Source organism: Ranitomeya variabilis, chromosome 5 (assembly GCF_051348905.1).
Source record: "Ranitomeya variabilis isolate aRanVar5 chromosome 5, aRanVar5.hap1, whole genome shotgun sequence".
Classification (NCBI taxonomy): domain Eukaryota; kingdom Metazoa; phylum Chordata; class Amphibia; order Anura; family Dendrobatidae; genus Ranitomeya; species Ranitomeya variabilis.
The window spans coordinates 664,844,905-664,865,994 of record NC_135236.1 but is presented as its reverse complement, the minus strand read 5'-3'; the positions used below and the strand labels follow the sequence as shown (position 1 = coordinate 664,865,994).

The 21,090-nt window shown below is 45.0% G+C and overlaps 1 protein-coding gene and 1 long non-coding RNA gene across 4 annotated transcripts in view; both read left to right on the top strand.

The window, feature by feature from the left end:
• Positions 1–21,090, top strand: part of KIAA0930 (KIAA0930 ortholog) — a 44,123-nt gene that overhangs the window by 9,795 nt on the left and 13,238 nt on the right. Inside the window, exons 2-4 of one of the 3 annotated variants that reach the window (XM_077266626.1) lie at positions 715–990; positions 14,405–14,580; positions 20,605–20,712. In XM_077266626.1, coding sequence (XP_077122741.1) covers positions 846–990; positions 14,405–14,580; positions 20,605–20,712 — 429 coding nt within the window. In that variant the 5' untranslated portion in view covers positions 715–845. Of the gene's footprint in view, positions 1–713; positions 991–14,404; positions 14,581–20,604; positions 20,713–21,090 lie in introns of those variants that run through there. The other 2 variants (XM_077266627.1, XM_077266624.1) reach the window with 2 other exon arrangements.
• On the top strand, positions 7,750–11,604 carry LOC143776841 (uncharacterized). The gene is made up of 2 exons (XR_013215925.1): positions 7,750–7,921; positions 9,708–11,604. It is a non-coding gene; the product is annotated as an uncharacterized LOC143776841 (long non-coding RNA).

Genomic DNA, 21,090 nt, shown 5'->3' with positions numbered 1-21,090 from the left:
CACATGCGTTTTTTCAGAACGCAGCATGTTGCTACAATGAGCAAAACACGCAGGAACACCGCAGGTGACCTGCCAGTGACCTCAGGTGCATTTTTGGTCAGGATTTTACCTGCATAAAATCCTGACCAAAGCCTGAAGCAAAACTGAACGTGGAAACATACCCTAAAGCAGATGGGAAAAAAAATCAGCAGCAGAATTTACATTTTCCACATGCAGATTTTGCTGCTGATTTGCATTGAAGTCCACAAGTGTCTGATTTTTACGCGCCGTGTGGTCGTACCCCCCATAGTAAAAGGCTGATTGTGAGGCTTGATTTCAGCATAATAGGAATCGTGGCCCCTGAGATACAGACGAGGGGCCACACCCAGCAGCCACGATGATGTATTCCGGTCACACACACATTCCGGCCGCCTTCAGGGTGAACTTGTCTGCGGCGCACATGTCACCTAATGCATTCTATGTCCCTTTAAACCACAGTGACAGCTGATTGGCTGTCGAATGCCCGCCCTAGGCCCCTCTCGGTACACTGATTGGATAGGTCTCACAATACCACGCCCGCTGTCATTCTTTCCCGGCTCCCTATTGGTTGTTTATTCCCATAGACTCGCCGCTTGCTTGTAATTTCTCCTCGAGCTGATTGGCTATCTCTCGTTAGGTTCCGCCCCTGTCTAGACTAACGGGCCTCTGATTGGCTGTCTCTCCATACTGTTGCAGGAAGCGCCCAGCTGATCCGCTATGAGGGAAGGAAGCGTCGCCTGACTGGGGGTCGGGATCGCCGGCGGGAGTCACTGAGCCGCGGGGAGCGGGGCGATGAGAGGATCGGCGGCAGCGGAGGAGCCCGATGGATGATGGCCGCGGTTAAGAGTCACAGCCGGGTGGGGAAGAGAGAGGAGGAGAACGGGGGTCTGGACCGCTCCCTCCAGCAGATGATCTCAGCCATAGTGGACGAGAGGAACCGCCTCACTATCCGCCAGGAGATCAGCGGCCTGGGTGAGTGGCGGCTCCGGGGGAGCGGGCGGGATCCGGGGGAGTCGGGGTCAGACGATGGATGGTCAGTACTGGGGCGAGGTGAGCGGGCTGATCGGCCACAATAGGACCCATCCCGGGCGGCCGCCGATCACCGGAAGGATCAACAGCGACCTCCATATATACAACCTGTTCTGTCTGTATTCACACGGTGCGGATCACTGTGGGCTGTGGGGAGAACTGTCCGATGGGGGGTCAGATAGTGGGGCAAGCAGAAACTACACCGTGTGATGGGCTGAGAATGTGTGTGTGTATATATGTATATATGTATAGTGTGTATATGTATACAGTGTGTGTGTGTATATGTGTGTACAGTGTGTGTATATATGGTGTTTGTACTGTGTGTGTGTGTATAGTGTACGGTGTGTGTGTGTACAATCAGTGTGTGTGTACAGTGTGTGGGGTGTGTATATAATGTGTGTGTGTGTGTATACAGTGTGTATATATGGTGTTTGCACTGTGTGTGTATAGTGTACGGTGTGTGTGTGTATATATAGTGTGTGTATGTAGTAATACACACTATAGCAATATATTATTATATTGGAGAATTTGCCGTTTACACTGTCAGGACTCCCCCAGTATACAGCCGTTGTGTGTTACACTGTGAGGTTATGGACGATGTATTATCTCCGCTACATTCCATCAGGTTATTATTATTATTCTCACTTTTTTCTTCTGTTCTTCTATCTGTTTATTCTTCCTCCATCCGTCCTATATTGAGCCTCTTGTGTTTCCATTTTGCTGGTTTCTGGTCGCTATACAGGGGTCCGGTGCTGGCGCTCAGGGGGTCTGGTCGCTATACAGGGGTCCGGTGCTGGCGCTCAGGGGGTCTGGTCGCTATACAGGGGTCCGGTGCTGGCGCTCAGGGGGTTTGGTCGCTATACAGGGGTCCGGTGCTGGCGCTCAGGGGGTCTGGTCGCTATACAGGGGTCCGGTGCTGGCACTCAGGGGGGTCTGGTCGCTATACAGGGGTCTGGTCCCGGCGCTCAGGGGGTCTGGTCGCTATACAGGGGTCCGGTTCTGGTGCTCAGGAAATATCTCCTATCCCCGTCTGCAGCGCTCACAACATCCGGACTTGCAGCCATAAGATGTTATGTCCCAGCTCGCTTTATGGCAGTGCTGCACTACTATAACGTGATACCTTTAAATGCAGCATCCCTTTAATAGAAACTCGTCCAGCTGTGGTGTCAGGTGAGATGGAGGTTTTGGGAGCTTCAGATATGTCTAAGGAGGGTCTTTTGTTCATGAGTTGAAAATAGGTGTTGTAACATGATGTTATTTAAAGGGCCAGAAGCCTCTAATTGTGCAGGTGCTAGAATTGGACTGTTCTGAAATCTTTCATCGCCTCGTCCTGCTCGGCCAGTGCAGACTATCTATCTGCTGATCTGTGGCCCCTCCGATTGTCTCTGTATTCTCAGTGTTCTCATCGTCCATAGTACTTAAAGGGGAACTCCACCTTAACATGTCACAAGACTATCCGTCACAGATGGTACGATCTAGAAAGATGCTGCCAATGTCTGACTAGGATTTGCCCCTTTAAGAGAATTTTTACAAAGTTTAATGAGAAAGTTATAAATAATGTGCAGATCTGTCCGTTTTGGTCGCTGATCCCACAAATTATCTCAGTTCCTCATTTCATGTCACCCGAGAAAACTTCCTCCTTCCGCTATTGATTGTGGTTTATCTGGGCACAAACATTACACAAAGGATTGGGGGCAGCTCTCCCCCCCCCCCCCCCCAGGGCCCCCTCCATGTACCAGTAACGATAGGTGCTTTTATGTGTTCAGGTTATTGCGGAACTGCAATATTGTAGTCAGTCGTGTTATGTAACCGCGGATTCACTGCCAGACACCGGTCACTTTCTAAATTCATTACGTTACCTCCTGTATTATACTCCAGAGCTGCGCTCACTATTCTGCTGGTGGAGTCACTTTGTACATACATTACATTACTGATCCTGAGTTACCTCCTGTATTATACCCCAGAGCTGCACTCACTATTCTGCTGGTGCAGTCACTGTGTACATACATTACTGATCCTGAGTTACATCCTGTATTATACCCCAGAGCTGCGCTCACTATTCTGCTGGTGCAGTCACTGTGTACATACATTACTGATCCTGAGTTACATCCTGTATTATACCCCAGAGCTGCGCTCACTATTCTGCTGGTGCAGTCACTGTGTACATACATTACATTACTGATCCTGAGTTACATCCTGTATTATACCCCAGAGCTGCACTCACTATTCTGCTGGTGCAGTCACTGTGTACATACATTACATTACTGATCCTGAGTTACATCCTGTATTATACCCCAGAGCTGCACTCACTATTCTGCTGGTGCAGTCACTGTGTACATACATTACATTACTGATCCTGAGTTACATCCTGTATTATACTCCAGAGCTGCACTCACTATTCTGCTGGTGCAGTCACTGTGTACATACATTACTGATCCTGAGTTACATCCTGTATTATACCCCAGAGCTGCGCTCACTATTCTGCTGGTGCAGTCACTGTGTACATACATTACATTACTGATCCTGAGTTACATTCTGTATTATACTCCAGAGCTGCACTCACTATTCTGCTGGTGCAGTCACTGTGTACATACATTACATTACTGATCCTGAGTTACATCCTGTATTATACCCCAGAGCTGCACTCACTATTCTGCTGGTGCAGTCACTGTGTACATACATTACATTACTGATCCTGAGTTACATCCTGCATTATACTCCAGAGCTGCACTCACTATTCTGCTGGTGCAGTCACTGTGTACATACATTACATTACTGATCCTGAGTTACATCCTGTATTATACCCCAGAGCTGCACTCACTATTCTGCTGGTGCAGTCACTGTGTACATACATTACATTACTGATCCTGAGTTACATCCTGTATTATACTCCAGAGCTGCACTCACTATTCTGCTGGTGCAGTCACTGTGTACATACATTACATTACTGATCCTGAGTTACATCCTGTATTATACTCCAGAGCTGCACTCACTATTCTGCTGGTGCAGTCACTGTGTACATACATTACATTACTGATCCTGAGTTACATCCTGTATTATACTCCAGAGCTGCACTCACTATTCTGCTGGTGCAGTCACTGTGTACATACATTACATTACTGATCCTGAGTTACATCCTGTATTATACCCCAGAGCTGCACTCACTATTCTGCTGCTGCAGTCACTGTGTACATACATTACATTACTGATCCTGAGTTACCTCCTGTATTATACTCCAGAGCTGCACTCACTATTCTGCTGGTGCAGTGCCTTCCCTGGCAGGGTTGCTATGTGTCCCTTGTTGCTCAGTGTGGTCTCGCCTCTCGCACTGCGGTTACACAAGTCACACGGAGCCTCCAAATAGTTACAATGAGTAAATAGGAAAATATTGGTTGTGGCTCCTGTACACCCCTGGGGGCCGATGTACAGGCTGAGGAGGGGGCTGTCATCCTGCCACAACCGGTGGTGGGGGGCGATTCTGGACCCTCGTTCTCACCCTGCAGGTTGGTGAGAAGTGGGAAAAAAACCCTTTACATTATAATCCTGTCTGGGACTCAAGTAATGCCTGTATTGTGTCCATATAATACCGCCATACAATGCCCAATGAACCTTACCATGCAGTTCTAATATAATGCCGCCATGCTATGCTCGAGTGGCGCATCTGTGCTGCAGTGTCACCGCTGATGCCGTTCTGTGCTGTAATGTCGCCTGCGAGAGTATCTAAAACTAATCATACTGCTCTCTAATAATACCGCCATACCGCGCTGTAATGGAACCGCCATACTGTGCCCACTAATATCATCCCCGTACAGCTTACATTCCGCCACCGTACACTGCACAAATAATACCGTAATCTGATGCTCAGATAATACAAGCGCCAACACTCGGTGCGCTCTGATATCGGGTTTTATTGCTGTGTCCTGGATCTCGTTTTCACCCGTTTCGCACCAGTTCACTTTCCCACTCACTGAGGACGTTTCATTTGTTGCTTCTTTGAGGGGCTGAGTCATAACGGGAGACGGGATCCTAATAAAACCTCTACCGGGGCGAGAGGAGTCTGTGATGAGGCGTGTCGTCCACGGAGATAAAGCCCCCGATGGGGAGGGGGGCTGCTGCCGGAGATTATATTACCGTCATATACGGCTTCGTGGCCGCTGCGCAGGGGTCGGCAGACACATTGGTTCCTCTGTTGTTCCTCCTGGAATTGACGGCTCGGTGTTCTCCATGTCCTGTGTCCTCCCTGCTCTCTCTTATTAGTTGGACTTTTACAAGAGGAGAGAAAACACAAGTCGCACATTTCCAGGAGGAATTACAGAGGGACGTCCTAAAAAAAAAATGTTGGGAAAGCCTAAAGGTGCGGATTTATGGGACGTCACTATCTGGTGTTACTGCTTATAATCAGTCCTGCTGACCAGATGGGGATATTTTCCCTAATTTGCCTTTCCTGGATGGCTCTGGTAACCCGCGATCAGTGCTGCAGTGTAAAGCATGGGGAGAAATGGAGGACTCACTGCCCGGGTCTAGTTAGATATTTTTAATACCCAACTTGCACACCTCTTCTTTAGTCACCTTTAGCTTCACACCCAGTGAGCCGATCCATGATCCTACCCCTGCCACCCGCCGGATGGGTGCATCCCTCATCCTACCCCTGCCGCATCCTGGGAGCCAACAAGTCCGCCCATGATGCATCCTACCTGTGTCCACCCCCCGGGCAGCCGTCCAGTCCTCCCATCCCTGGTCCTGCACCTGACGCTCCGCTATGACTACATGGCGGAGGGTCTACTAATGACACACGACCATTACTCATGTACCGGCCCTGACCTCAGATCCCCCGTGTTTCTGGGGGAAGTTCTGGGATGAGATCGCCGTCACATGACACAGATGGCAGAATTTGTTTTTCATGAAATATTAATCAGACGCAGCGATGATATCAGCGGTGAGGAGCTGGGACGTCTGGCTGAGGAAACCATTACAAAAAATGACCGTACTTTTCCGTTAGCTGAATGACTGTGATTGTGACCCGCTGGAGGTCCGAACCCCCCCCCCCCCTCCCCCATAGGTCAGCAGTCCGATACGTGTCCATCATCCAGACCCACCACTGACTGGGGGTCCCGTACATGGCTTCTTGTTGGCGGCTAGGCCCAGTACTTGTCCGGTCTTGTTACAGTGGTGACGAGGCTCGGGTACCAAGCTGGAGGCCTCAGACCATTTCCTGACGCTCGGGGGGGGGGGGGGGGCTCGGGCACCGAGCAGGAGGCCTCAGATCATTTCCTGATGCTTGGGTACCAAGCAGGAGGCCTCAAACCATTTCCTGACGCTCGTGGGGTGCTCGGGTACCAAGCAGGAGGCCTCAGACCATTTCCTGACGCTCGGGGTGGGGAATGGGTTGGTGCTCGGGCACCAAGCAGGAGGCCTCAGACCATTTCCTGACGCTCGGGGGGGGGGGGGGGGCTCGGGCACCGAGCAGGAGGCCTCAGATCATTTCCTGACGCTCGGGTACCAAGCAGGAGGCCTCAGACCATTTCCTGACGCTAGGGGGACTCGGGCACCAAGCAGGAGGCCTCAGATCATTTCCTGACACCCGGGTACCAAGCAGGAGGCCTCAGACCATTTCCTGACACCCGGGTACCAAGCAGGAGGCCTCAGACCATTTCCTGACACCCGGGTACCAAGCAGGAGGCCTCAGACCATTTCCTGATGCTCGGGGGGTGCTCGGTCACCAAGCAGGAGGCCTCAGACCATTTCCTGATGCTCGGGGGGGGGGGGGGGGGCTCGGGCACCAAGCAGGAGGCCTCAAATCATTTCCTGATGCTCGGGGGGGGGGGGGGGGTGCTCGGTCACCAAGCAGGAGGCCTCAGACCATTTCCTGACGCTCGTGGGGTGGGGTGGGGGGGGGGGGGGCTCGGGTACCAAGCAGGAGGCCTCAGGTGGTTTGAGGTTTAGGGTGAAAGCCTCGTTGGGAATTTGGCATTGATGGGAAAAATTCACAAGGCACAAACGTTCTCCATTTGTGAGAATCTTTTGCCGGATACTCAATGTCCTGGAGGTGTCATGGTCTCTGCATCTGTGGTGTCCATGGTGTCTGAAAAGTATTGTACTTCCCCCCCCCCCCCCCAAATAACAGCACAGGTGGTTCACAAATTTTTCACAAAATCAAAACTGCTCTTTATATTTTGTTTCCAATGTTTGTTTGTTTGTTTTTGTGTGCAAAAAGCAACAGGAAGTTTGTGCAAAAAAAAAAAAAAAAATTGCGCAAAAAACTTAGCGAACTCTTTAGAAAGTCACAATTAATGAATCGTCCAAAAACGGATGGAAACCCCAAATGCCGTACACAGTGACCTAAATTTATTTATTTTTTTAAAAAAGGCAATAATTGGACCCTGTGTCTCTGGGCTTTCAGGGGCCCAATGACTTCAGGATCCTTTTACTGGGAAAGAAAAAAAACTTAATTTTGTCACTGCTGTTATCTGCAGGGAACCTGATTATTATCTGTAATAGAGCAGTGCTGCAGTGTAAAGCATGTGGAGTACATAGAACATCCAATCCCTCCATCTGGAAGAAAACAGCCATTTTTTTTATTTAATTTTTTTTACTAATTTCCCAACAACCCCTTTAAGTAAATCGCCTGCCTCCGGGGGATCAGCTCTCCATACACAGACTTCCTGCTGCTTTACAAAGCAGCCAATGGCAGCAGCACAGGGAGGAGGAGCCTAGACAGGAAGAGCCGGTGACCTCATCAGAAGTGGACAGGGGGCGGGTCTCAGACTACAGCTCAGTGTCCAGGAGGTGCAGAGCAGCTGCAGCCACAGATCAGGGCTGAGCCCGGATTTAGCAGAGCTAGGACTGCGCGGAGGTTGTGGGGGCGAGCTGGCAGGTATGTGGCACCCATGGGTGCTGCCGGGTGGGCGATGTGACCCTGCGCTGCACCTCGGCTTTAACTGCACATTATATGACCTCCAGGACCTGGGGCTTCGCTCTTGCAGCAGCTGTAGCTTTTCTTAGATCTCTGCTCTTTGTTGGGGGGCTTTGTTCACATTGCTGTGCCACATTCAGAGCGGGCGACATCCAGGTAGCGAGAGCCTCCTCTTACTCTAACCCTCCCCCGCCAGCTTGCAGATGGCAGCCCCCCTCCCCCATGCAGCTCCCAACTTTCAGCCCTCCTCCTCTTCCTCCGCCCTTCCTGCTGCACACTGGCCCGGCCTCCATCCATAGTCCTGGCTGCTCGCACACAGCAGTCACATGAGACATGTGCAGCCGCACAGGCTTACTCCAAATTGGCGAGACCCCCAATGATCGGAGGCGTATGTGGGGGGGGCAGCCCCCTTACCCCATGTACGTTACTAGAAATAGCGAGACGCTGGATTTATAACATTGCCAGAGATCAGCGGCATCGAGTGTTCGTTAGCCGCTTATCATCCAAAATCAGAATCCAGGGTTAAAGATCCAGCACCAAATTGAGGAAGATCTACCTGATGACTGTTTCCACTAAGCCTGTGTATGTGTATACAGCTTAGTTCCCTTTTTATTTTTTTCTTGGTTTGTTTAAATGTACACAGCAGCTGCGTTATATATATATATATATTTTTTTTTTAGGAAGTTATCTTATACATGCAGTCATAATATACCCCCCCTCTTTTGAGAGAGGATTGGCTGTTTTATGTCTATAAATGGCGCCACCCATGTCTACAGGTTGTTTGTGGTATTGCAGCTTATTTCCATTCCCTGTTGCAGTACCAAATATGACCTGGCGTGGCACTGTTTTTCGAAAAAATGTAAAAAAGTTGCTTTACTAATTTAGTTACCCCTCCCTGCCCCTTTAAAAATAAATATCTGGGTGCCCCTCTGTATATTTTTACAACATCCCCCTCCCACCCCAGATTTAGCCACACATAGGAGCCCAAAGATAAGTAAAAAAAAATTGTGACCTTCCTTCCATCACCCTCTGCCCATCACTTCCCAAACTCTGCCTTCAGCATCATACATAAGGTGGCACTGAATAGGCTACTACCTCACATTTTGGGCTTAAAGGGGGTTGTCCTATCCTTAGAATAGACCATTAATATCAGATCGGTGGAGGATCTGACGGATCAGAGTCTCCTGGTTCCGGAAGTGATTGTTGCAGAGCAGAACTACACAGCGCCATCAACTGTATACTGGCCGTGACCGGATACTACACACCTGCCCCTATTTGAATGAATGGGGACAGATGTGCAGTACCCCACTTTGGCCTCTATACTGTTGACGGAGCTGTGCGATTTCGCTCCGCTACTGAGCACCGAAAGCAGCTGATCGGTGGAGATCCCTAGCACCCCCCCCACTGATCAAATATTGAAGTATTGGACAATCCCTTTAAAGGGGTGTACCATAAACAACATATCGCCTAGCCACATTATGGGTGGTAACTATATGATCGCCGGGGCTTCAACCTCCACCATTAATCACATGAACAGAGGTCCCAAAATCCACTGTATGGATAGAGTGGTACTGAGCATGTGCGGCCAATGCTTGGGAGTGGTGGTCGCACATGCTCAGTAACTCCTCATTCACATAGATGACTGAGACCATGGTCCCATCAGTGGAGCCCCCTCTCGATTAATATAGATCTGTCCTGTCGTCTAGTTTTTAACGTCTTCCTCAAATCTGGTTTTGATGTGTTCTAGGATGCCTTCTTGTATAGTACAAGGCTGTACCTCCTCTTCGAAAACCAAAGACCCGGCTCCGGTTCTTCACGCCTTCCCACCAGAAATCGAAAATGTGAGGACGTGGCTCCTACAGACGAAACAAGATTTCGGAAACCTGAAGGAATTCAGTAAAAAAGTTTCGAAAGCGCCAAGAGGAAGTTACCGAATGTGTTCTCTTCACTTTCACAGAGAGTGCTACGAAATTAGAGGACGCTCGTATTTTCTGAAAAGGGGAGCAATCCCTACCATCTTCAACTCTCCAAAGAAAGCCCCCCAAAAAGCCCCGGCAGAGGAGAAAGAAGAGGAACCAAACACATCTGTAAAAAAAATAAAAAGGAGTGCGAATGTGATCTTAACAGAAGCGGAAATGGCCGCCATGGACCACTGCTATGCTGGATCGGTACCAGACGTGTCCTCCATCGACCAGACGTGTGGTAGCAGCAGTTTAGTCGAGGAATCCTTAGTGGAAGTAGAAGTCATGCCCGATTCTCCAACGAACAGTCCCTTTGAAGACCTTGTTCCAAAATTTGCTAAAAGAAAAAAAATCAAGTTACCCCCACCCAAAAGAGTTGCGCCCAGAGTGACAGATTTTAACTCTCGCCTGACGCACCGCGGTACCAACACCGACCCTTATTTTGGAAAAACGCACAAAAGAAATTCCGCAAATGTACGTCCCAAACATTTTTCTGTCGGCATTCAATGTAATTTGCCAATTTTACCCCCACCAATTTTACCCCTACCATCGGGCGAAGTGAAACAACACCAGGCGGTGCCCTCGATTAGTACGGGAGGTTTGTCGAGGAGAAATATACGGAAGATGGTGCTACATCGAGGAAAGGTTTATGTTATGATTTAGGCCAAGATGATAAAACTTTGGACGATTTGCACCATTATTGAATGAGACCACCACATTCTGGTTACCAGCCAACAAAGTCCTACCCCCGGGCACTGTAATGAGTCAGTCTCATGGTGACATGTACACCCGACTCCAAAAGCCAACATCAGAGATGGTCGTAGTGACGATAGCGTCTTGAATTGAGTATCCTTAGGACAATTTTCCCCCAAATTTCTTTGGTACTTTATCTGTTTCACGCAACTTATCGTGAGGATTTGGTAACATCTCAGACTTTTGGCAAATAAGTATTAAAAAACTTAGTATAGGTGGAGAACAAATGGCTCGAGAAATGGTTATAAGTAATCGGTTGGGTCAAAAAAATTTTGTCCATTGGGGAAAAATCACCGGCCAGATGGGGACATCTTTGTCTTCTTTTCTTCTCCTATGTTTCTAATACTGGAAAGGTGGGATAGTCTTCTATGACCAACCATAGACCATGGTGACTTCAAAGGGTCATCTTGAAGATGTAGAAGGTAGCTACATGAAACGTCAAAAGCCCGCGATAAACCTGAAGGATACTTCTCGAAGCCATGTCGAAGAATTGGTAACCTATCATAACAGTAGCCCAATATATTCTTCATGGCTTGAAGACCTTTAAGGATGGTTCCAGTCATGGTTGGTTGTAGACCCTAACCAGGAACAGTTGCGTCTTGGTCGGTTGGTTGTAGACCCTATTCGGGAGTATTGGTAGTCTTCTGGCCGCAAGGTGGAAGTTCTTATTTCTTGTAGTACCAGATACCAGGTTTGACGAGATGAAAAGCTAACTAGATGTTGAAGAAGAAGGTTAACGTAGATGAAATCTGAACTTTTTTTTGAGGTTTAACAGTTAGAAAAGAAGATGTAATTCTTAACAAATTTCAGTTTTTGTGCTTTTATTCTTTCTATCGATCGTTGGCTTAGGTGCTTGAGAAGGATTTATGGAGTTTGTTGGTTTCTTTTTTTTTTTTTTTTGCTTGATTAATAAAGACTTTTTGGTTCTCATATTTGTGTTGGTCAAATGATTTCTCATTTACAGACATCTTGAAAAGAGAATAATTTTACGAAAACATTGGGGGGGATAAAAAAGATTTTATTTCTAATGGCACCAGATGATGATCTGACGAGAACCCATGACAGAAGAGAAGTGAAGGTTTTTTTTATTTTTTTTAATTTATTTATTTTTTTTTTAAAGAAAAGCAGTGGCCTCTATGTGCCATTTACTATAACCAGGCGTGGAGTCGGATGAAATGGCCGTCGTCTGAGCTTTGAGTCAACGGTTGTTGCATGGTCTAGGTCACCTTAGGTGTTCGGCTGCTCGTTCTGACTGTTGAAGGACCAGTGGCTTCTGGGCACTTTTTATTTTTCTATAGGATCTATCGGGGATCAAATCCAACTTCCAAGATCTGTATCCCACCCATGGGTTATTGTTTTTGGACCATCTGGTTGTTTCTATAAAGATTTGATCATTGGTGGATCCCACTGACAGAAGTACAATATCTACGATGCTGTGGTTTGTTATGTATCTAGTGCCGTACCGGCTTCTAGATGACCACGTCATGAAATATGGTTTATTTCCATAAAGAAAAATCATGGATAGCCTCCTCCTTTTCTAAGAATGCAGTGGGTGGCTCGGTGGTAACGCTGAGTGCTGGGGTCCTCAGCATGAGTGCTATCCATTAGTGATTGGGGCCATTCACGATTTTTCGACCCGTGGAGATATGTCCAATGCTGACCGAGTGTAGGATCAAAAATGGGTTATGCAAGTCCATTTTTCACAGACTGATCTATGAGAGAACTAACGTTTTGTTCTGTTTATCATACAAGAAAAACTGCTGAAATTTGCACTAAATTCGGATGTCTAACGCCATGACCAAACTCTCATGGAGCATTTGGATGTCCATTGAGCTCGGGTCGAGCCTGGACTGGCCGTCGGTCTCTTGACTGGTGTTCGAAATCCTCATAGAAGTTTATATGGGTCCGGAGACCTCCGTCCAGTCCATGCTCGGACAGTTTTACACGACGTCTGAATGTCCGCCTCCAGTAGGCGTTTAGGTCCAAAAATAATGCACGACACAGCACATGTTGACTGTCGGCACCATCTTATAGTCTATGGCCCTGTCAACACATAAGCCCGAATCTCATTTTTTACGGGGTGTTCGGATGAAAGCTGCGACGGGACCAACAAATGTGGGACACAACACAGTGTGAGAGGAGCGTTAGGGCTCATACGCATGTCAGTGATATTTCCTTGTAGGAGAAAATCGGTCGGGAGTGTGGTCGGGAGTGTGGTCGGGAGTTCTTTTTTTTTTTTTTTTTTTTTTTTCCTTCTGATGAGGGGGAATAAAAAAAACAAACAAACAGTCCATCGTCTCCTATCTTTCAGTCCATGAAAAAAAAGTATCACAGCCCGAAGCTCATCCCCTGGTATTTATAGACAAATTTCACCTTATTCCTTCTGCTTTGGGATGTGCAGCCCGTGATTAATTTTCGGGAACGTATCCAAGATTCTGTCACCTATAAATAGTGTGACTGCCTTCTGAAGGAAAACTGTGGATGTTCCCCTGTAAATGCCATAGAATCGTGACGGCATTGATGGGGAACTAGGCTCGATTTAAAAAAAAACAAAAAAAAAAAAAACGCAACCCTTAAATTTTTAGCAAAAAGCTTTTATTGAAAAAGTGGAATAATCTCACCTGGAAAATAGGACACAATGCTTTTTTAAAAAAATTTATTTTTAACATGCCTCATGGACGAAGGACATACTGTAAATATCACCTACAAGAACCTCGTATTGGGACCTTCCAACCATCCAATGAGAAAATCCATCTTTTCCTCGATAAAGGGTCGGGAACCGATCAGACATGCTGAATTTTGGTGCCCAATCCTCCACCATAGATACTCCGCCACCAGATGCATCCGGCGTTGATTTTCTTCACGCTCACAATTTAAAAAAAAAAAGGAAATGGCAGTACATATCGATCGAATCCCACAATAACAGAGTTATTCGGTTACAGTCTTAATTCTGTGATCCAACACGGGAAAAACAATATACGGTATATTCTAATAAAAATAAAAAATAAAATAAAAATAAACATCCCTAAAAATCATCCAGGGGTGGGGGTTTTTGGACTGGAGTACATTTGTGCAAAAATGTTGCACTTTTTTTTTTTTTTTTTTGTCACAGTGGGTGAATCTGCCCAAAGCATCTGAATAATAATAAAAAATTATAATTATTATTAAAAAAATATAGAGCGAGCCGGACCATTGTGGTGAACAATTAAATAAATTAAAAAAAAACAAAAAAAACTTTTTGAAATACTTAAAAAAAGATGCAAGTTAAAAGAAGAAATTGGTACAAATGAAAGCCAAAAAAAAAAAATCACAATAAAGGGAAAATATAATGAATCCAGAACATGGTACCTTCTGTTCTTGTATATGGGCAGAAAAATGGAACTAAAGGGAGTGATGGATATGTCATCTAACCAATGTTGGCGCTGCCCAATACAGTCCACAGCTGTACGATCCCATATGATCTACCATGGTTTTATTTTTTGAATATTGTGAACTTTGTGAATTTATTTTTTTCTATTGTTTATAACATTTTAAGAATTATTATATTGTTTATAATAAAAACATCAAAGTATATACACGTGTGTGTGTGTGTATAAAATTATATATATATATATATATATATATATATACATATATACATATATACATATATACATATATACATATATACATATCTTTAATCTTTATTCTTTTAATGTTTTTATTTTTTATTATTCCTCTGTCTTTTCAGGCTGCTTTAAAGATGACCGCATTGTATTCTGGACCTGGATGTATTCCACCTATTTTATGGAGAAATGGGCTCCTCGGCAGGACGACATGCTGTTCTACGTGCGGCGGAAGCTTTCTTACGTAAACGCGGACGGAAGTGAAGGCACAAAGGTGACTAGCAGAGGCGTACCCCGCAGGGTAAATGCTACATCCCCTTTCCCTAAAATCCTTCATTTATTCATTGATTTTAGCTCTATAAGCAGGACTCTTTATAAACAGAGGGACTCCACAATGTTGAGTTCCAGGAAGAGTTCTAGGATTTTTTTTTTTTTTTTTAATATAGGGGATGCAAGTATTTACTAAAAAAAAAAAAAAAAAATTTTGATCGCATCCCCTGTTTAAAAAAACAAACAAACAAAAAAAACCTCATAGAACTTTTCCGCGGAACTCGGGATTGTGGAGTCCCTCTGTTCATTCTGGAAATGGATAAAGTTAAAACCTCGGGGGCGTGTCCCTTCATACTTGGACACTATCCAATCGGGGCAGACGATCTCTTAACTGTCACCTGACACGCCCCAATGAAATCGGATCTGGTTATAAATTTCCAGGAGGAACAACTGAGGGACAACATGGAGTCGTGCACCGTGATATCTGAGGCATGGAGGGGAGGGGGACAATATCTGGGCCCTAGTCGTACCATTATGAGATCTGAAATTGTCCACCTGCTTTCATGTAAGAACTTCCCCAAAGGGAGGAAATTCGAGAACTAAATACTCAGATTTACTTCTTGAATAACTAATAAGATATTATTTTTTTTAAATATATTTTATCATTTATGATTTTACATAGTATCATAGTTATTAAGGTTGAAGGAAGACTGTAAGTCCATCTAGTTCAACCCATAGCCTAACCTAACATGCCCTAACATGTTGATCCAGAGGAAGGCAAAAAACCCCATGTGGTAAGAGTAAGCTCCACCATGGGGAAAAAAATTCCTTCCCGACTCCACATACGGCAATCAGACTAGTTCCCTGGATCAACGCCCTATCAAGGAATCTAGTGTATATACCCTGTAATATTATACTTTTCCAGAAAGATATCCAGTCCCCTCTTAAATTGAAGCAATGAATCACTCATTACAACATCATACGGCAGAGAGTTCCACAGTCTCACTGCTCTTACAGTAAAGAATCCGCGTCTGTTATTATGCTTAAACCTTCTTTCCTCCAGACGTAGAGGATGCCCCCTTGTCCCTGTCTCAGGTCTATGATTAAAAAGATCATCAGAAAGGTCTTTGTACTGTCCCCTCATATATTTATACATTAACATAAGATCACCCCTTAGTCTTCGTTTTTCCAAACTAAATAGCCCCAAGTGTAATAACCTATCTTGGTATTGCAGACCCCCCAGTCCTCTAATAACCTTGGTCGCTCTTCTCTGCACCCGCTCCAGTTCAGCTATGTCTTTCTTATACACCGGAGACCAGAACTGTGCACAGTATTCTAAGTGTGGTCGAACTAGTGACTTGTATAGAGGTAAAATTATGTTCTCCTCATGAGCATCTATGCCTCTTTTAATACATCCCATTATTTTAGTTGCCTTTGTAGCAGCTGCCTGACACTGGCCACTGAATATGAGTTTGTCATCCACCCATACACCCAGGTCTTTTTCATTGACGGTTTTGCCCAGAGTTTTAGAATTAAGCACATAGTTATACATCTTATTACTTCTACCCAAGTGCATGACCTTACATTTATCCCCATTAAAGCTCATTTGCCATTTATCAGCCCAAGCTTCTAGTTTACATAAATCATCCTGTAATATAAAATTGTCCTCCCCTGTATTGATTACCCTGCAGAGTTTAGTGTCATCTGCAAATATTGAAATTCTACTCTGAATGCCCCCTACAAGGTCATTAATAAATATGTTAAAAAGAAGAGGGCCCAATACTGACCCCTGTGGTACCCCACTACTAACCGTGACCCAGTCCGAGTGTGCTCCATTAATAACCACCCTTTGTTTCCTATCCCTGAGCCAGCTCTCAACCCACTTACACATATTTTCCCCTATCCCCATTACTCTCATTTTATGTAACAACCTTTTGTGTGGCACCGTATCAAAAGCTTTGGAAAAGTCCATATATACTACGTCCACTGGGTTCCCTTGGTCCAGTCCTGAACTTACCTCTTCATAGAAGCTGATCAAATTAGTCTGACATGAACGGTCCCTAGTAAACCCGTGCTGATACTGGGTCATGAGGCTATTCCTCTTCAGATACTCCAGTATAGCGTCCCTTAGAATGCCCGCCAGGATTTTACCCACAGTAGAGGTTAAACTTACTGGCCTATAATTACCGAGTTCAGTTTTTGCCCCTTTTTTGAATATTGGCACCACATTTGCTATACGCCAGTCCTGTGGTACAGACCCTGTTATTATGGAGTCTTTAAAGATTAAAAATAATGGTCTATCAATGACTGTACTTAATTCCTGCAGTACTCGGGGGTGTATCCCATCCGGGCCCGGAGATTTGTCAATTTTAGTTATTTTTAGCCGCCGCTGTACTTCCTGCTGGGTTAAGCAGGTGACATTTAATGGGAAATTTTTATCACTAGTCATATTGGCTGCCATGGGATTTTCTTTTGTAAATACTGATGAAAAAAAGTCATTTAGCATATTGGCTTTTTCCTCATCCTCATCCACCATTTCACCCAGACTATTTTTAAGGGGGCCAACACTGTCATTTTTTAGTTTCTTACTATTTATATAGTTAAAGAATATTTTGGGGTTATTTTTGCTCTCTCTGGCAATGAGTCTCTCTGTCTCAATCTTTGCTGCCTTGATTTGCTTTTTACAGAATTTATTTAATTTTCTGTATTTATTTAATGCCTCCTCACTACCTACTTCCTTTAATTCTCTAAATGCTTTCTTTTTGTCCCTTATTGCGCCCCTTACAGCTCTATTTAGCCATATTGGTTTCCTCCTATTTCTAGTATGTTTATTCCCATACGGTATATACTGTGCACAGGTCCTATCCAGGATGCTAATAAACGTCTCCCATTTTCTTTGTGTATTTTTGTGCCTCAGGATATCGTCCCAGTTAATTGCACCAAGATCCTCTCTCATCCGTTGGAAATTTGCCCTCCTGAAGTTTAGTGTCCTTGTCACCCCTCTACTACACATCTTATTAAAGGAGACATGAAAACTTATTATTTTGTGATCACTATTCCCCAAGTGACCCTCAACCCTTATATTTGATATGCGGTCTGGCCTGTTGGTTAATATTAGGTCTAGCAGTGCCCCCCTCCTTGTTGGGTCCTGAACCAGTTGTGAAAGGTAATTGTCTCTCATAGTTGTCAGACCCCGATCACCTTTGCTGGAACTGCAGGTTTCTGTTCCCCAATCTATTTCAGGGTAGTTGAAGTCCCCCATAATAATGACTTCTCCTTGAGTCGCAGCTTCATCTATTTGCTTTACGAGGATATTCTCCATTGCTTCCATTATTTTTGGAGATTTATAACAAACCCCTATCAGTAATTTATTATTTTTTCCCCCTCCCCTTATCTCCACCCACAGAGACTCTACATTTTCATTAGATTCACCTATATTATCACGCCGGATGGGTTTTAAGGCCGATTTTACATATAGACACACCCCTCCCCCTCGCTTATCTGTATGGTCATTTCTGAACAAATTATAGCCCTGCAAGTTAACAGCCCAGTCATGGCTCTCATCCAGCCACGTCTCAGATATCCCCACCATGTCATAATTATGCCCCAACAACATTAGTTCTAATTCGTCCATTTTGTTGGCGAGGCTTCTGGCATTAGTATACATGCACTTGATGTTACTCTCTGTACCTCTATTCTTTCTTAAATTACTAACTGTTCTAACCCCACCCCCCATGCCACCGCCACCCCCAACTTCCTTATTTGTGCCCAGGTCTCTATCTGCACTATCTACCCCTCCTATAAGATGAATACCCTCCCCCCCAATCCCTAGTTTAAACACTCCTCCAACCTTCTAACCATTTTCTCCCCCAGCACAGCAGCACCTTCCCCATTGAGGTGCAGCCCATCCCTAGCGTAGAGCCTGTAGCCCACTGAGAAGTCGGCCCAGTTCTGCAGGAACCCAAACCCCTCCTTCCTACACCAATTCTTGAGCCACTTATTAACCTCCCTAATCTCCCGTTGCCTCTCTGGCGTGGCACGTGGTACAGGCAGTATTTCGGAAAATACCACGTTGGAGGTCCTTGCTTTCAGCTTGCAGCCTAATTCCCTGAAATCATCTTTAAGGACCTTCCACCTACCTCTAACTTTGTCATTTGTGCCAATGTGCACCATGACCGCTGGGTCCTCACCAGCCCCTCCCAATAACCTGTCAACCCGATCAGCGATGTGTCGGACTCGAGCGCCAGGTAGGCAGCACACCGTCCGACGATCCCTGTCTTTGTGACAGATTGCCCTATCTGTTCCCCTAATAATTGAGTCCCCCACTACCAGCACCTGTCTGGCCTGCCCTGCTCTCCTATTTCCCTCCTTACTGGAGCAGTCACTCCTCCGGCTTTCAGAGGACATGCCTGGCTGCAGCAGTGCTACCCCTGTACTGGCACCCCCCTCATCTGCCAACTTAGCAAACTTATTGGGGTGTGCCAGATCAGGACTAGCCTCCCTGGCACTCTTCCCTTTACCCCGCCTTCTATCTGTCACCCAGCTAACTGCCACACTGTCCTGCAGCTCCATCCTTCCATCCCCCTCCTCATCTATTTTGATTTATAAACTATTTTTTTTTTTTTTTGTAAATTTTATAATATTGTGAGTAATGCCTCCACAGTGGTATAATTTTTTTTATCTAATATCTTTGTATCTAATGATTTTAGGTGACGTTTTACCACTTTAAAATGCTTTTATCACTTCCTTGCGTCCGTGCCTAGAAATAAAATGTATGGGTTGTGCAAAATTTCGAAATACTTGGTCTCTTTCATCCGGAAATGGCGCCACCCTCTGTTCACAGGTCATGTGTGGTATTACAACTCTGCTACATTGAAGTGAATGGGGCTTAGCTGCAATACCACAGTCGACCTGAGGATAGAGGTGGCGCTGTTTGAAGACGCAGTCATGTTTTTCTAGTTTTAGACAACCTTTTTTTCAAGAGACTGGAACAGTCTAGTGTTTTTTAAGGCTTATGTACAAATCCCCCATCAGGGCCATTGACGTCGTTTAGGCGGAACGTAGAACTTTTGGACTCCATTTGACCTCCTTTCTAGCATCGGGGGAGTGCAGGGGCACTGAAGCTGGTTGGATCCAGGGAGCTTCAGAGCGGCGCTTCCAAGCTCTCTAGCACAGAGCTTGTAAATGCTGAGCTCCTCGCCTAGGAGATCGGCCGCCGCTGATACTGTAGAGGTGGTTGATTAACGTAGGCAATAAGCGGTAAACTCTAAAAATTAAAAACCGAGAAGTAAATTGTGTGTGTGTGTGTGTTTTTTTTTAATTTACAAGCCCTTTGGAAATTTTCACCCATTTATGAAGATGAGATTCCAGATCCTGGAAGAACATCAAGTGGAGTCCAGAATTTCATGTTTTGAAGCACAGCGGCTCCATTACAAACCCCCCCCCCCCCCCCCCCCCCAAAAAAAAAAAAAAAAAAAAATCATTAAAAAAAAACAAACCACAAATTTGCAAAACTGATGATAAAAAAATAAAAATAAATGAACTATAAAAAGAAAAATGTAGCAAATCAATAGAAATACAAAATTAATAAAAGTAAAACAATACTTGACTAATAATAAAAAAAAAAAAAAGAATACTAAACTATTAACACTAAAATAAATATGCAAAATTCATTAAAAAACACATATTAAGGTAGGGAAAAAAATGGAATAACATGATAAAAATACAATATACCGAATTAATAAAAATATAACAAAAATACTGAACTAAAGGGAAACCGATCTATTAAAACATGAGCCACACCTGACACAGAAACATGCTGAACGGCAGAAAAATAATAAAACTCTGCCAATAATAAAAAAAAAAAAAAAACAGTTTAAAAAAAAAAACAAAAAAAAACCTGCAATATAACAGAGAAAAATACTGAACAATAAAAAAAAATATATTAATAAAATGAAAACTAAAATGCGAGACTTCCTGGGTGATGGAGGAAAAATGATCATTATGATCAACAATGTACCGACCAAGTTAACCCTTCGGATTCTGCTTCTTTCAGCAGGTGGATGTTGAGGTCTATCGTAAGGACTCGAAGAAGCTCCCCGGCCTTGGAGACCCCGACATTGACTGGGAGGAGAGCGTCTACTTGAACCTTGTTTTGCAGAAGGTGAGAAATTTGTGCCTTGTGTGTGGATCTGTGGATTTCCCCCTTGCATGCCGCAGCCGGAGGAGGTGGCTGCACATACGCGGTTCTCTCCGATAGGTTTTATGGGAATTATATATATAAAGCTGAATGTGTGTGTGTGTCCGGGATTGGCATCTGCACCGTCGCAGCTACAGCCACAAAATTTTGCACAGTCACAGGTCTGGACCCCGAGAGCGTCATAGGCTATGTTGTGAGGCGAAATTTTAACCCTGCGCTTTCCAATTCACCAAACAATTTTGCCCCTATCTACATAATGGGAAAAGTGTTGGAGGCAAATTAACAGCTACCAGATGTGAACAAGGGGGACTTAAAGAATGAGAGCGATGGCGCCAAAGAGTA